This window comes from Typopeltis vanoorti, chromosome 24 (assembly GCF_054136105.1).
Source record: "Typopeltis vanoorti isolate ZY-2024b chromosome 24, IOZ_Tvanoo_1.0, whole genome shotgun sequence".
NCBI lineage: Eukaryota > Metazoa > Arthropoda > Arachnida > Uropygi > Thelyphonidae > Typopeltis > Typopeltis vanoorti.
In genome coordinates this window covers 55,325,199-55,343,349 of record NC_143572.1, presented here as the reverse complement: position 1 = coordinate 55,343,349, position 18,151 = coordinate 55,325,199, and the positions used below count along the sequence as shown (strand labels likewise).

The 18,151-nt window shown below is 34.0% G+C and overlaps 1 protein-coding gene across 7 annotated transcripts in view; it reads right to left on the bottom strand.

Annotated features, from left to right (window-relative positions):
- The window catches only part of LOC150093229 (uncharacterized), a 307,481-nt gene that overhangs the window by 34,907 nt on the left and 254,423 nt on the right, over window positions 1–18,151 (bottom strand). For all 7 annotated transcript variants that reach the window (XM_090413531.1, XM_090413528.1, XM_090413534.1 and 4 more), the window contains 2 exons: window positions 16,956–17,301; window positions 7,897–8,166 (listed from right to left, as the gene is read on the bottom strand). In XM_090413531.1, the coding sequence (XP_090269657.1) occupies window positions 7,897–8,166; window positions 16,956–17,301 (616 nt within the window). The remainder of the gene's footprint in view (window positions 1–7,896; window positions 8,167–16,955; window positions 17,302–18,151) is intronic.

Sequence of the window (18,151 nt, the reverse complement as noted above, 5' to 3'; positions counted from 1 at the left end):
GATCTCTCTTTCTTCTAATCTATATCTTCATAGTTGAAGTCCTCCATAATAATCACTCAACTTGCACTCATACTAATATGCTGATGCATCCTCCAGATCATCACAGGAACCCCCTGTAGTCTATGGCAGCAACTAACCGTATATTTTATCTTATTGGCCTTCATTTCCCACCAGACTGCCTCAAATGAACAACCACCCTCCTGCTTCTCCTATTCTTTTTGGCTGCATTTCATCTGCTATTATCAGCAGTATCCCTTCCACCCATCCTATATTCTCTATCTTCCTTGAAAATATTAAACCATTCACATTTTATCTCTGTAATTTATATAATCTGCTGTTAGCCAAGTCACACTGATGCCTATAATTTTTGGCAAGGTGGTACTAGCCAATGCCCAAAACTCCTCTTGTTCCTGATACTTCTGGCATTATGTATATAGAAACTTCAGCATCTCTTTAGGCCCCCAACTACCTGTAGTTCCTGAACTGACTACCTTGTTCAAATTTTGTTTGAGGGACTAGATTCTGCAGTTGTTGGTCATTCTCACACTCATTCACCTCATGGGTGCCTTCACACACATTCACCTGCATCCACATTAATTGCTTATGTTTTCCTGAATTTGCACTTCAGCATGCTCAGTGAACAAAGCTCTTTCTAGACACCTAACACCAAAACCATTTAGGTGCAGCCCATCAGTATGATACAAATCCTTCTCTCTGTCAAATTCAGAACATAGGTCCACAAAGCATACATCATTCTTTCTGCACAATAATAATATTAGGGGAGTGTTAGCATAGCACATATCACAAGCAGTGCTGCACGTCTTACAGATAAGTCTTTCATTTTAGTAAATATTAAAAATTTTATGACAATTTATGACAAATGCTAAAAGAAAATTTATGACAAATTTGCTTTTAACTAATTTAAGTAATTTTTGGTAATATCTTACTTATTTTAGACTATAAAGTTGCATGCATATGTTTGTGAAATTTAATCAGCAATGTCGTTCAGGAAGTGTTTTTTGTGGCACTGATGCCTATGACAAAACTGGCAGCCAAGGCGTGTCCTTATTCACTGGGTTTAGCATGAGGGATTTGCATGATGTAGTGTATGTTCTATGTATTCAATACAAAGAGTGAACAGGTTATGATACAAAAGCAAGAATGAAGAGAGAGTTTGTCCTAAATATTTTGTGTGTGTGTGTGTGTGTGTGTGTGTGTGTGTGCGAGCGCGCGCGTGCGTGCGTGCGTGCGAGTGCAAGAAATGTAGAAAGTGGAAAAATGAAGTGATAAATATTAACAATGTAAGGAAAGATAGTGAAGGTGTTCTGGAAAATGCAGAAATAGTGAGTGAGAGTACCTGGAATGAAAGTTAGTTCCTGGTATGATAGTACCTGGAATGAAATAGCTGAAAATAATGTGGGGTACAGTAAGGAGTGAAAAGCACATATGACTTACTTGGCATCCTTCACAGGACAAAACAGTAGCTAGAGTGACTGGAGAAACAATTGTAGGTGGAAAACTTAAAGAAAAAGTGAATGAGGAAAGTATGAAAGTGTAAGAAACTGGAAATAAGGATGAGATACTGTATGGAGATTTGATAAGAGGTATACTTAATGAGAAAGTGATGAAAGCATGTTTCCCAGGTGTGAAGATCAAGGATGTTAGTGAAGCTGTTAGTTTGCAGAAGGGAGGAATGAAAGAGTTGACAAGAGCAAATGATTTGAAAGGGGAAAAATATGCAATGAGAGAGAGGATATGAAAGTGTGTTGAAAGAAGTGAAAATGAAGAGTAAGAAAGCAAAGATAGTGAATCTTCTCCTTTGGTATGATAGGACTATTAGGATTATTAGGAGAAACTGCATTCAACATGATTTTGCACTCCCTTTGACTGAACGAAACTCTATAGACAGAGTATAGAGTTTTGTTCAGAAACTATAGAGGTGTCTTCATATCCATTAAAATGCAATTCATTAGTTGTTACACAAGTTCTTTCATCCAACATCAACAACCATGGGTCCAATGCCCATAGGTGTCTGCTGCCATCTTGATATGATTCTTCAATTGCATTCTATTTTGTGCAAGATGACTCAGTTTGTGTATAGAGTTTCCGCACCATTTGACAATGTCATTGCCCCATTCTCTGTTTGGTCTTCCTCTTTTGTTCTTTCCTTCAATTATTCCAAACAGCAACGTTTTTAGTTTTCTCTCATCATTCATTCTACATATATGGTCAAATAGATGTCATTTCCTTTTGATTATTTTCTGGATCAGGTTTTCTTTTGGTTGTATTCGTCTGTAGATTTCCTCATTGTTCACTTTCTGTATCCAGCTTATTCTCAAGATCTTTCTATAGCACTTCCACTTAGCACTTCATTCAACATATTCACATAATAAAATCATTATCAGCTTTCTGAGATTTAATATACTGTCTATAATTCTGAATTTAACATTCCACCATCTTTGTCTTCAATCTCATCTCTTATGTTCTTTTGCAGAGGGAACATATTTTGTTCCCTCAGCAAAAATTTCTCCTATGGCTGATTTTCAATAAATTGAACCTTTTACTGTAATATCACAGCAGTTGATTTACTCTAGGCTATTCTTAAATAGTAATTTCAAAATTAAATATATACACATGCAGTAGTATCACCTGCATCTTTAATGCAGAAATGTCACTGGAAATCTCAACTAGTGTCATATTGACTAATCAGCTTTCTTAGAAAAAAAGCCCACTTTGAGAGAATGGAACTGTACCAGAAAACTTTAATGGCCAATGTCTGTGGAAGTAACAGTTAAAAAAGCATATAGCAGAGATCATGTAAGGAATAGAGTGAATCTGCAAGAGAGGAGTCATTAATTGGTCTGATTGTTTTCTGTTAACAGCATCTAGAATTTCTGAAGGGTATGGATTCCAAAATAGGATAACAATTCACTGCTGGATGGATGGATGGATTTAGAACTTATAGAGAAGTGAAAGTTGTTGGAACTCAATGACACAGAAGAGTCATAGATAGGAGAATGGAGAAATTTGGTATAGGCCTTTATCCAGCAGTGAGAATAGTACTATTGGGAGCAGAAGAAAAGGAGGCACTTAGCTTTCTGAATGCTGAGGTGGCTATAGATACTATAAAACAGAAGAAATTTACTGATGTGTGTATATCACAAGGTTTCAAGAACAATGGCTGCTAACTCCTTAAATGCTAATCATCATATAATACTCCCCTAAGAGTAAAGATAACCTATTCAACTCTAATTCATCTAAAACCAAGCTCTGTATTTCACAGACACAAACAAGAATCCTCCCACTACTCCCTGATCTTATATTCTACTCTGATTTTCAAACAACACAGGACAAGATTTTTGGATAGATTAAAATAGAGTAGATTATCCTTTCTCCCACTAGAGAATGCAATGAAAATCAACATTTTAAGAGTTTGCTGTAGATGTACAAATCTATGAATTCAGTCTGTAGTTAGTTAAAGATCCTGACATATAGAAAGAGAGCAAGTCAAACAACAGAATCTCCAAGTACATCATCATTAACAGAAAACTGAATATAAAAAAAATCAGGCCTCCTCAAATACAGCAAGCAATCAAAGAGGCAACTAGGCATCTAACTGTTAAATACAGAAGGATAAAGGAGGTTAAAGGCAAGGATGAGAGTTTGTTCAGTTATTTGTCCAGGCTGCAGCATAACTAGCAACATTAAAAAGTGGGAAAAATCTGTTATTTATAACTGCTTCAAAAATACTATAAGATATCAGATACTAGTAATAATTTCCTACTGTAAAAAAATTGCATTGCTATTTAAATCAATGCAACAAGAAAAGATAACTCAATCATAATGTTGTTTTACCTTATCTGAAAGAATAGTGTGAAATTCATTCCGAGGGTATTTTAGGTGTATTACCCTAAATGTGAGAAGTTCTCTAGAACAAAAATGAATACCAAGCTTTTCAGAGGCTGAAGATGCTATGGATATGATGCATTTGTGCCAGAATAGGCTAGATATGAAAGTCAGCCTGAGAAGAGAAAAACTGATCACAGTTGGCATGTAGAATATTATCAAAAGTGAGGGACAGGGAAGCACGATCTTTCTTCTGGGAAATGACAGGATTACATTAAAACTTGCCAACTTATCTTCACTCCACCTGAGTGCTGCAAGGAAATCAAGCATTTAAGACACTAGTTAAAGATCTTTAAGCCTGAATCACCTAAGCACTACAAGATTTTGTAATAGGATAGAATTGGATGTCTGAGAGAGAGAAATCATTTGTGTATAGGAGGAAGAGTGTAGGTGAAAGCACAGAGCTCTAGGTTAGTCCAGTGATGATTCAAATATCTGATGAGAGGAAACCATCTATCTACCATGATCTACAAACGAACAAATTGAGAGAAAGCTGGTGATCCATTGGTAAGAAGGCCACAATGTTAAACTTGATTAAGCATGAAGAGAAATATTAACAACTTGGAACAATCCAAACATATGCATAAGATTATGTTTACTATTGGAATATTTTCAAGAGTCTGGAAGCAAGAGCAAATAACAAACATAAGCAGTAAACAAAATACATAGACATTTGCTATAGCAAGCATCTACTATATTATGTTTATTGCACTGTTCACTATAGTGCAAAGTTTTCTACAGTGAATTTTGGGATAAAGAATTGAATACACACACACCTTAATTTTAGGAACAAAATATTCTTCTTCTTCTTCTCTTCTGTCTAAGACGAGTTGAGTCTTCTCTTGAGCAGGATCTTCCAGTCTTCTCTATTCCTTGCTGTTCGAAAAAGTTACTTATATGTTCTGCATCCCAAGATGTTCTTTATTAATTTCAGCCAGGTAATTCTTGGTCTTCCGGGTCTTCTTTTTTCAGTTGGAAAAGTATTGATTGGGATGTTAGGAAGTCTGTCTGCATCCATGCGTACAGTGTGTCCAAACCATCTCAGTTGTTGTTTTCTAATTTTTTCTATTATTGTCTTTTTATACAATAGTTCTTGTCTGACTGTGATGTTTGTTTTCTTTTCTATCCAACTTGTTCTATTTATTTTTCTTAAGCATTTCATTTCAAATGCCAGCAGTTTTTTCTCCTCTCTTTTTTTAACTGTCCACGCTTCTGCTCCATAGATGACTGTTGGTATAATTATTGCTTCATATAATTTGATTTTGACTTGTTTAGATATCTTGTTTGTTTTCCAGATTTTCTGTAATTTTCCCATGGTGGTCCATCCTATCGCTATTCTGTGTTTGATTGTTTTGAGTTCATCTATTGTTTCTGTTAGTTTTGATCCAAGGTATATGAAGTTGTCTACTTGTTCTATTTGTTCTCCGTTTAGGGTGGCTAAGATGGTAGTTCTGTTCCTCCCTATTTTCATCACTTTTGTCTTTTGTATATTTATTGTCATGTCATATATTTTACAGGTTTCGTTTAGCTTGTTGATCAGCTTTTGTAGTTCATTTGGGGTTCTTGCAAGAAGGACGAGATCATCTGCATATTTGATATTATTTATGTTTAAACTGTTGACATTGATTCCAAGCTCATTGTCTATTGCTTTCTTTACAACCTCTTCTAGATATATGTTGAATAGGCATGGGGATAATGGGTATCCTTGCATTACTCCTTTTTGGATCTCTATGGGTTCTGTTGTGAGTGTGTCCTTTTTAATTATTGCATTTGTCTTAGAGTAATATTTTATCAGAAACTGTATTAATTAAATAAAATGATGGTAAATAGAAGAAATAAAGGAAATCATAAACTGATGACAAAACACAAAGGAGTGGCAAGAATGATACATAAAGCACACAAATATGCAAACAATTATGAAACAATGGTGGGGTAGAGATCATATAAGAAAAGTATCAAATCATAAAAAATTAAAATCCAGAATTAAAGTTTAAATTTTATGTTATTTAATTATTTTACGTTAGCATAAATTAATATTACTTACTTGAATATTATAAAAATCACGATAAAATGAAGATGTGCAGCCTTTAACATTAAGACATTTACAAAAATAACTTGAAAACTTCAGTGATCAATCAACTTTACAATTGGTCACCAATTACAAAGAGGGAGAGGTCATATGTAATGAACAATAGTCAGCCTTAAAGGGAGGGGAAGTGATTGGTACAGCTAGTGTACAACAAGTTGGCTTCCTAACTAGACAGAGACCGAGTGATGGAAAGCCGGCATAAACTGATACATTTTCTTAGAATTGTAAATTTGAGGTTATAAAGTTTGTGTGGGTAGCATCTCATTTTGTGATTGAAAGATTCTTTATCTGTAAGATAAACTATTCTGATTTAGAATTTTTGATTTTAATGGTACAGTTGCAGATATTTAGTTTATTATGAAGATTTCAGGTAAGTAACATTTCAGAATGTAAATGTTAATTCTGCATTATCCTTTGTATAATTTCATACTCTTCTAAATCTTTCTTATGAGGTGGGTGTGGAAAGTTCTGATAAACACCTAGAACAAAAATGATATTAAATCAACTGATATAACCACAAGAAAAAACATACAAGGATATAAGAACATAAGTTATCTTCATAACTCTGCTACTAGTATGTTCTTTCTTGTGGTTATATCAGTTGCTTTAATATTATTTTGTTCATGGTGTTTACCAGAACTTTCCAGAACCCCCACCCACACAGTATGTCTCCCATTATTGTTTGCTTTGGTACTTTTAATTTTTTTTGTGTTCTTTCTTACCAATTCTTTATCTTCTTTGTCAATGTACAATTTTCCCCTTTCCTTTGTTTATGTGGTTCCTGCCATACATAAATATGGTTCTGTCAGCTTTGAAATGATGTTGGATTTAATATCCACTTAATTTATATAATTTTGAAACACTAAAGTGAAGCCTTTGGTTCTTTATTTTAGTAAATACTTTAAGAACCAACCAGAGATTTTTTGCTCTCTTAGGTTTCTGCCTGATCTCTGATGAAAACCAATGAGTTTGAAACAGCTGTCAGATCAGTGAAACCTTATCAAAATGGACCAATAGGAGGCAAATATACGGGCATTTTGAGCGTACATGCTTCCTATTAGGTTCGGCTAGGGCAACTCGTAGTACGGTGGTGAGTGTATTCTTGCAAGCTATCTGGTCAATTTTCACATGAAACTTCTATAGTTTCTGTATTAGGCTTTGAAATGATGTTGGATTTAATATCCACTTAATTTATATAATTTTGCATCACTGAAGAAAAGCCTTTTGGTTCTTTATTTTAGTAAGGTCATGAACTTTTAAATAGGACATAGGCTGGGAGTTATCCACAGTTCGTTATAGTGCAGTATTATAGTTTGGAAAGTTTTGTGCAAAGGAAAGTGCTCAACTTGTCATCCTTCTTGAGAAAGAGATGAATGCTGCTGTCTACATCAACACTGCTGTGTATCGCTTAATCTTGTATTATATAATAGTCATGGAGTCAGTTAGTCATGTAACAATGTTTAGGTGTTGGCTATTATTTGCATTATAACATTTTAATGGTATTAAATTGTAACACCTTATAGAGTTGTAAGTTAATACCACTGTAATAAGTTATAATATAAATCTATTTTTGAAAGCAAGAACTCACTGGAACACGGGCAGCTGCTGCTGCACAATATCCCTTCACACCTAGAAACAAACAGACCAAATTTCTTTTCCTCTTCCTTCATCCCTGCAACTGCTGCACTGTGGAACAGTCTCCCACCTGCTGTGTTTCCCAATTAATACAATTTAAAGTCATTCAAATCAAATGTAAACAAATTCCTCCTTTCCCAACCCACCACCCATACACAGTACTAATGAACTATAGATTGACAAACATTTAATATAAACAATTTTAAATTTAGTAGTAGTTCTAGCATTAGTTTTAATCTCAATTACAACAGCCATAAGGATCCTACCTGGATGAAGAAACCAATGTGCAGCAGATAACTCCCGTTTTGGTCGACCAAGGCCCCTGTATTTGGAAACCTTATCCAAAAGACCTGATGCTACTCGAGCCCAACCAGTTAAGAATGGAGACAGAGATACCTGTTCTTCAGAGGCTAATCGTTTCTTTTTTCGAACAGTAGTTGAGGGGCAACTAGATGTGGATGATGCACTGTCATCGTGGTCTTCTTGTTCTGTATTTTGTTCTTGTTTACAATCAAGAGATTCAAGTGTAGTTTTGCCTAAGATATTTCCACAATTAAAATATTAATTTGACATTTTTTAAAGAGGATATTATATCTACCTATTAAATATGATGAACAATGCATATGTAAAATAGTTTTAGTATTTTCCAGCGAAAAAGACAATACATGAATATTAGACATAGTAGAATAGATTTAATAGGTTTAATAGATTAAACATGCCTTTTGAATGGCTAGACAGCATAATTATCTTTGGAAATGAACATTTTTTCATTATATCATTGAAAACATCTAGGATAAATTTACATAAGTGACAAGAAAAGTTAAAATACACAAAACTAAGCTTTCGAGAAAAACTAGCAAATTCCTGAATTATGCAGGTACTTTAATTTGGGATAGTATATGGCATCCTAAAATTTATACTGAGATCCAGAAAGGTGACAAATTGCTTCCAACTAATGGAATGGTCTTGAAGCCCTTATTTATTCTTCTGAATGCTACCTTTATGTTATTAATTCTCACTGTTGGCACACACAAAAAAAAAAAGTTTTTTTTTTTAGCCACATCAGGACTCCAATAAGTAGGGTGATGATCTGACATACTTTAAAATCTGTGTTTTACTGACTAATTTTTAGAATAATATTTTGTTTTTTGATAAATTACTTTTCATGAAAAAAAAGAGAGCCCAAACTTTTTTCCACCCTTCTCTTGTCCTACAGTCTATTTGTTTTCTTGTCATTTATCCTTGTCATCGATAATGACAAAATGTCAGAATCCAAAGATAATTCAAAGTATCTTGTCTATCCATTAAAATATGTGTAATTCATTAAATGTTTTCACAGTTCATTAGAAGAAAAATAACATTTTTTTAAAGTTTTAAGAGATACTCTATTTTGTCCCATAGATGTACATATAATCATAAGCATCTGATTATATGTACAGGAGGAATGCTGTTATTTGTACATACCACAATTATCCAGACAAAAATAAAGACATCTTGTTTACTTAGAAGTATATTTTGCATACAAAAAGTTAAAATATTCATCACTTGATGACAACATAACTTATGATTTTCTTCTCCTATATCCATTATCAGCACCACATTTAAGTCGATCCTTCAATTTTTCAGATCCTATATTAAGTAGATACTTCAATTTTTCTCCTTCACATCACTAGTTAAATAGTCTGTCATCTAAGTTTAAGTTTTTCATTGTCATGCTTTTTATATTAACGCTTATGTTCATAACTCTTATAAACCATACAATCACCATCCATTAACATATTCATTTTCATAAAATTATAGGGACTATTACTGTGTTAAGAGTAATAACTTTAATTTATTGATGTTTCCCACTTCATATTAAGGTCATCATCTACAGCATAGGTGGCCAACAGCAGGCCTGTGGCAGAATAAAAACTATATTAAATTATATGTATTATCAATTTACCTATCAGTTTCGACAGCAGATTTTCTGATTGATATACTAGTTATATTCATTATTTCTGATGACGGAAACAATTTATATTCTCAACACGGAATCAAAATTGCTTTAAAAAGATTACTCAATTTATAAAATCTACTGCTTCTCGGTGCGAGTTGTAGTAGTGGGAGTGGTATATTTAAATCAATCAAGTATTTATATTCTATGTGCTCCAAAGTAACACATCATTGAAAGTTACTTGCTCTGCTCTGGTTACAGTGATCAGTTTCAGAGACTCAGTTTCACAGTTAAAACAGTGTTATTGTTGCAGTTTGTGTCCCCTGGTCAGTTACTTCAGCCTTTGTGTACTATGAGTAAGAAACGTAAGATCTGTGAAGAAAACAGGTCATTTCAGGAGAAATGGGAAAATGAATTTCTGTTTATAAACAATAATGACAACAAACGACAAAAAATAACAGAAAAAAAGTATTGTCTGTGTACAAGGAATATAACCTTAAACGCCACTACATACAGCACCATGCTGCTAAATACCAAGAATACGTTGGACAAGTACGTACTAGAATTGTACGTAATTTGAAGAGAAAGGTTAGTGCTCGGAAATCTATTTTTACTAAACCAACATCAATACAAAAAAGTTCACTCGTTTGTTGTAACTGCAGAGATAGCAAAAGCAAAAAAAATCATTATCTGATGGTGAATTTGTAAAACACTGTTCTGTGAAAATAACACGTGCATTTGGGAAAGATAAAATTGCCAGTGAGTTTGAAAGTGTCCTACTATCAAAACGAACTGTGACAAAAAGAGTCGAGGAAATAAGTTCACACATATTAAATAAATTAAAAAGTGTTATTACAGATTCAGCTTACTTCTCATTGGCTCTGGATGGATAACTGACATAACAGATAGCTCAACTTCTAATTTTCATTTGAACTGTTTCCAAACACTTTGTTATTAATGATGAGCTACTAGCATTAGAGTGATTGCATAACACAGTCAAAGGTCAAGACATTTATGATGCAGTTACGAAGGTTGTAAATGGTACTGGTGACATCAACAATCTCGTAGCTATTGTGACAGATAGCGCCAAATCAATGCGTGGTACTCAAACAGGCTTAGTTGGCTTACTAAGGAAGGCTGGAATCAATTTCCCTGTATTGCACTGCATTATACATTAGGAGGCTCTGTGTGGTAAAATTCTGGAGATAGAGGATGTTATGAAAACTGTAATGAAGTGTGTGAATCTAATTAATGGCGGAAATCGGGCCTTGACACACCACAAGTTTCTTTCTTTTCTAACAGAAATGGAGGCAGAATATGATGATTTAATGTTGTACACAGAAGTATGTTGGCTAAGCAGAGGGAACTGTTTGAAATGGTTTTTTGCTTTGAGAAAGGAAATGAAACAGTTTTTAGAGGAACACAAGAAGACAAACAAAGAACTAATCACAAAACTATATGATCCTCATTTTAACAGCTTACTCGCCTTTCTAACAGACATCACATGAATGAGCTCAACGTGAAGTTACACGGATGTAACCAAACAATCTCAGATTTAGTTGGACACCTAGATGGGTTCATAAGTTGACTGAAGATTTTTAAATTCACCCTAGTCAGAGGAAACTTGGAACATTTCCCTTCCTGCAGGGAGTTGATGGAGGAGAGCCATAACATTGGCTTCAAGTTTTCTGTGCCAATATTAGACCAACTTTTGGAGCAATTCAGTAAGCGATTTTCTGACTTCAGTAACATGCAGCCACAACTGACATCATTTAACAACCCAACGAAATGCGACATTTCAGAGCAGCATGACACTATTCAATTGGAGTTGTGTGACCTTCAAAGTGACCCCTTTTTCCAGTCAAGGGTGGAGATACGCATTGACTTTTGGAAACTGGTACCAAGGGAAAAATATCCTGCATTGAGTGATTTCAGATTGAGAATTGCATCTATGTTTGGAAGCACATACATATGCGAATGCACTTTCTCAACTATGAGCGCGGTTACAAAGAAGCCGACTGACTGATGACCACCTTCAGGATTTGTTAAGAATATCATCATCATCATTGAAAATCGACTTTAATGAACTTGTTGCCACACATGAACACCCACCGTGTTCTCATTAAGTTGTGTTACATGTAAAAAAAATGGAAATATGTAATTAAATTTAATTTAACAACTTATATTTAAATCAACCAAGTATTTTATATTGTTCTCCCAGTAGTAAAATGATTTAACAAATATAGTAATTCAATATATATAACTATTGCCTTGAAAAAATGCAGAGTTTATTTTTATTTAAGTTCTGTCTAAAAGTGTGTGGGCTGTGACGCTACCACTCATCATATATTGGCCCTCGTATAGAATGAAGTTGGGCATGCCAGATCTACAGTATACATGTACAGGCAGTCCCTGACTTATGCCAAGTATTTTAAAAGGACTATGAAAAAAATTTAACTTATAAGTTACTTACCATGTGTACATAACTCACACACCCCATAACAGCAGTTGCTCATAAGGCCTGTGTGGTGCATGACCTTACTACTGAACAAGGATGTACTGCATATATCTGTATTCATACACTTTCACAATTTTTAGTGTTTGTGAATGCTGGGAAAAAGGAAAGAAGCAGAAAGAGTGAACCCATGTGTATACGCACAAAAATTCATCTACCAATGAAAATTAAAATTATAAAATAAACAAATAATTAGCTGGTATTTATCTGATATCTTTTAAAACGTTTTGTAATAGATATAAAATGTGCCCTTTTGTATATTTAAAAGTTTTCAAAGTTGATTTTTTCTTTTTGTCATGAATTCTGGATAACACTGGTAAAGATGTTTTTAATGTCAACATGAAGGTGGACAAGTGGAAAATGGATCCTAATGCTTCACAGTTTTAAAAGAGAAAGAGATGGGTGGATGCTTTTAGCCTTTCTCAAGGAACTTTATGAAGAAAAGAAAGAAGCCACTCTGTCATCTCTTGATAATTTCATACAGAAGGTTGAATGGCCAAATTAAACATTTCCTCTCTTTTTTATACTACTATACTACATATACTTTATTATATTAATTTGCATTAATAATTACATTTTGAAATATGTGTATACATCCTTTGAATGAAACTAACAAAAATAACCTTTAAAACATGTTGTGCTATGCAATATGCAATCACTACTGTTCACATGTACTGTAAACATGTAACTAATAGGAAGTTTGTGGAATGCAACCCTGACATGAGTCAGGGACTCTGTGTGAGTGTGTACACGTACATAGAGAAACAAGTAACATTACAATTCAAACAGTATGCTCAAGTATCACTAATCTGGTTTACTTGCCATTATTCTATTTGTCTGGCCTTGAAAAACAGGACTATAGATTAGATTTAGTGATTAAAGCAGCATTTTTTGATAACTGTGTAATATATAGAAAAGCTAAGTTTAATTGTAATTGATTTATTTTTTTAGATGCAGTTTTGTGAAGAATTTTATCGATAGTATTTTTGCTGTAGCCATTTTTTTGGAAAGTACTGCTGATAATTTGTAATTCATGCTTATGCACTTGCTCATTAGAGTAAATATTTATAGCTCTGTTTCTGAGTGTATTACTAACACCTAGTTTTTGTGGTGGTAAGAGTTCACATCTGTGTACTGGTTGGTATGTATAACGCCTAACGGTAAACAGAGAAGGACAGAGTGCCCAAGTATAGATGTCTGACAAGTGTATCCAGAAGTGGAAGTGTGTTCTGACTTTCAATTTCAGTGGTGAATTGAATGTGTTTGTTGTTGTTTATTCAGGTGGCTAAGGAAGGTGTCTAAAGTATGAAAACCATGTTAGATAAAAATATTGTCTGTCTACCTGAGCCAACCTTTGGGTTTTAAAGTAAAGAAATCTAGAACACATTGTTCAAAAGTTGGTAATATGAGGGAGAGTGGTTTTTTCATAGGTAAAAAGTATTTTGCCACACAAAATAACCACATTGTAGTAGATAGGCAAAGAGGTATATGATATCAGGCAGAAATCTGTCCTGTAAAAGAAGAATTATGTCAATAATTGAGGTATTTGTAACAAGGACAAATACATCACACTGATTAATAGCTAATTTTTCTCATATGTAATGTTTTTTAACTTTGTAAACAAAGTTAACAACATCACATATATAAACTACCTGTACAAACTTTGTTTATATGGGTGGGAAAATGACCTGCCAACTACTTGAATACTGACACTAGTTTCTTGACTAAGTGATAATTAGGGTCGTTGATACTATTTACTGTTGGCTGAAGTAGTAGGTACTCTGTGTATCTTAGGAAGACTGTAAATTCTCAGTGAGTGAGGATAGTGTGGAAATACTTTTTTTTAATTATATGTGATGGCCAGAACATGATGGCAGACTTACATAATTCTATGTTGTTTTTTAATTCTAGTTAAAGTTTTGTGTTTCGTTAGGTTATTTTTGCCAAGTGACATAGTTATCTTTACTTCAACTGTGCATGAATTACAGATTCGTATCCATGAACTCCAAACTGCTAGCAAAACAGCTGGCCTAAAGATAAACCTAAAGAAGACCCAAGTTATGTTCAATAGGTATGTCCAACCAGAAATAATAAAAATCAATAATGAGGAAATGAAACAAGTAGATCATTACATATACTTAGGACAACAGATATCAATGGAACAAAATATCATGGATGAAATTAAAAGATGCACGATGCTTGGGTGGAAAGCATTTGGAAAATTATATTCAATATTCAAAAGCCAACTACCATTATGCCTGAAGAGAAAAGTTTTTAACCAGTGTATTCTTTCTATATTGACATATGGCTGTGAAACACGGACACTAAATGCAAAGGAAATTCAAAAATTAATTTGAATTTCCTTTGCTGTTGTTCTAGAACAACACAATTTAGAATAGAAAGAAGTATGCTTGGTATGGCAAGACTTGATCACAAAAGGAATACGTGGATAAGAAACCAAACAAAAGTCTCTGATATCATAGGAAGAGTGAAACATCTGAAGTGGCAATGAGCTGGGCATATTGCTTGAAGACAAGATCAACGATGGACAAAAGAAGTACAGGTATTGTACTTCTGACGGAGTTAATTAATCCCTCGATGTTACCGCGTATATCAAAATTGCGTTAATCAAATCTAATAATCAATGGTAAAAATTACAATTCGTCCATGATCGATTACTGAATTAATAATTCGTTTTGTATGGTACTCTTTTAGGAAAGATAAAAAATGAATGCAAAGTAAATGTTTAATAAATACTTGTATCTACATTATTTACTGCAAATTTTTTATCAAAAGAAGTTATCAAGAATCGTTTGAACAGTTTTATTTTTTTCTTATCAGCATAAATTCTACGATAACAAGCAAAATGACTCTCCAGACCTCAGCAAACAAGCAATAAAACATAAAGAAAAAACACTGCAAATATAAAACATGATGGTACAAATTAAGTGGATATTGAATCCAACATTATTTCATAGCCGAATATAGAAACTACAAGAGTTTTGTGCCGAATATATAAAAACTAAAGGTTTCGGCAGATGAAAGCATAAGCAACCTTATGGGCAACTTGTAGTAAAGGCGGAGTAAGCTCCAGATCACTTTCCTTAGTATTTTCCATAATGTAAAGCACATCTTCTAGAGGACATGTATGATAAATAACCCTTTGGCTCTCTATTTCAGCAATACACTCAGACCATGGAAAGGAAGAGGAGGAGAAATCACAGCGGTCATCCCATTTAGTGGACACAACTGAGAATGGTTAGTAATGGGCACTCTACAGAAAATAAATGTGGAAAAGGTTATAACCAGAAGTTAGCAAAATAAGAGCATATATCTAACAGCATATCTAAAAGGAGATCTGGTTAATAAAAAAGGTCTAAGATGTTAGGAAAATGAAAAAGATTATCTGATATTCTAGTAATGTGATAGAAAATTAGTAAAGGTCATTACAAATAAACACTTTGGTATTTCTTCCAATTTACTCAAAGGTGTTAAAGAAGGGAAGCTAATCTGTATTCTGAAGACTGAAGTTCCTAAGGAAGATAACCTCAAATGTTCGAGTAATTAAACTTCAGAAAGGTAATGTTCTGAGTATGGGCATGTAAATGAATGCAGCTAAGTGTAGCAAAAAAAGGGAAAAAAAAGAGGAGATTCCAGGTTTGGCATTTTCAGAAATTAAATGTAAGATCTGATGAATGAATGTGCTGCCCTTTTAAAGGAAAGAATCATGTAATGTGCAGTTTGATAACTGAGGTGGACAGAAGTTGTTGAGGCTGCTAGTTAAGTTTCTGTGAGAAATAACAGGTCTAGTTTAGTTGCATGTAAATTACAGCACATATCTGTGTATGTATGTATGTTAAAGATAAGAATGTTTGTGAAGTGAATGTGGAAGTTTTTTTTTTTTTACTTATATTGTTGCTATTTACGATTTTTAAATTTTTACACATTACTATCATGTGTACTATGTTCTCATCTATCCCAACGACCAACCTGTGAACCACTTTACTGTAGTAGTACCTTAAAATGGAAAATGGAGGGTATTCTGGCTAACCATTAATTAGTGTTACACATATCTATGAAGGTCATCAACACTGCATATGGGGGGGACCCAGAGAACTTGCTCTGAAAGCCAAGTCATTTTCATGCCTCTAATTATTGCTTAGGTGCCATTTTTGTGGCAACACTGAATGTGGGAGGTGGCTTGGGTGGATGGGAGAGGCTGTATGTTATACACCACCTGTCTATTAGTGGCTCAAATTTGCTTCTCTGTTAAAAAGTAAATACGATGTGGCTGTAAATTAGAATTAATTTTGTTCAACAATTGTAACAACATGACTACTGCTTCATCTATGAAGCACAGTATTCTTAATTTTTGGCTTCATCTGTACATGTGGAGCTAAAGCAAACTTTGGACTTTTTGACATCATTTCAAATTCACATGTTAACTAATGATTAATCCAGAAATCTTACTGTCCTCTTCCATTCATGACATCACTGCCTTACAACCTCTAACACTGTAAATCCCAAATCTTCCCAACCTTATAGGAAATTTATGACCTAGTTGCTGTGTTACTGTTCTAACCATTCAAACTTTTGAATTAACTGAAAGAAGTGCTTGTGGACATGATGGTGACATTTAGCATTAATATTTTCTCCCCTTTCTCCTCTACTTCTGCTATGAACTGGATGCAGTGATGTTGGTTGTTGAGGTAGCTGAGAAAAAGACAGGAATTAACACAGCATTAATCAATGTGAGGAACTAAACTCTTGCTTTTATTATAATCTGTTATGATTTTTTTCAATTAATTTACATGCCAGGCATCATTCATTTCTTAGTAAGGGTAGTAAGAATAACCTAAAACAAAAATACTTACCAGACTCTCTGCAGATAAGTGACTCTACTAAAAGATCAGCATGTTCTCTGATACCCCCTTCTACTCTTTGGCTTGTAAAGTCTTCTAAATTCATGGTACTTGTGTCCAGGCCACTTGGATCAACACTACTAACTACAACTGCAGGTGATGATGCCACAAGAGAAGACACCTCTGGAAGTGTTTCTACTAACACAGCAACTGGAGCTGCTTCTTGGTCTTCCAGAGAGTTACTTGTCTGTTCTTTAGGTAAAGAGCTGTGAACTAATAGTCTCCTTTCACCAATATGTGGTTGACTTGATGTAGAAGCTAGCATTGGACTTGGATTGTTGTTAGAAGATGAAGAACACTAAAAAACAATAATGTATACTTAAGCAAATTAAAATAGAAAACTTTCACTAATTTACATTTAAGTCAGCTTTCTCACTTCAGTTCACAAGGAGTGTTTCCTCTCATGCTGTAGCAACAGGAATTCAAGTAAACTTCTTTCCATATGGGATAGTTAACAGCATCTTACAATCAACTTATCTCTTCATACCTCATGTCACATAAGGCCAAGATCAGTTTCTTTCAGATACCGCCTGATGCTATCAACAATAAGACAGAGAATAATTATTTTTTATTTCTTCAATGTTTTTTCCACGTGAATTAATGAAGAACTTGAGGTTGTAATGGTGATTTTAATGACCAGCCCATGTCCTTGGTAAGTATCTACTGAAGAGAAATGCAGCAAGGTATTTAACTATTATTTAGTTTTGTTTTTCTCCAAATATTTTCTATATCTTTGGTATTCACTTCTTACTCAACTGTTTAAATCTCCAAGAAAAACCACATTTATGTCAGCTTTCCTGTCCAATAACTGAAAAATACTCGCATTCCTTAGCAGAACCTGCTGCTGTGAAATAAGAGACACAAATAAGTTTATTTGTCCAATTTCCCATTTTGAAATTTGTTTACCTCTATTTGTTTGAAACTGCTCACCTTCAAGACATTTACCTTCATGTTTTGTGATGAATAACATGGCTGTTTATTCCTAGATCACTATTATTAAAATACAAATCTTATATTTATTATTTAGCAGTATTTCACTTCCTTTAGTCTTTTAGTTTCAGTAACACCAATTATAACGACACGATACTTCCCACACTGATGGTGCTTGTCCTCATTTCTGCTGAGGGAGAGTCTGTTCTGGTAGCTGA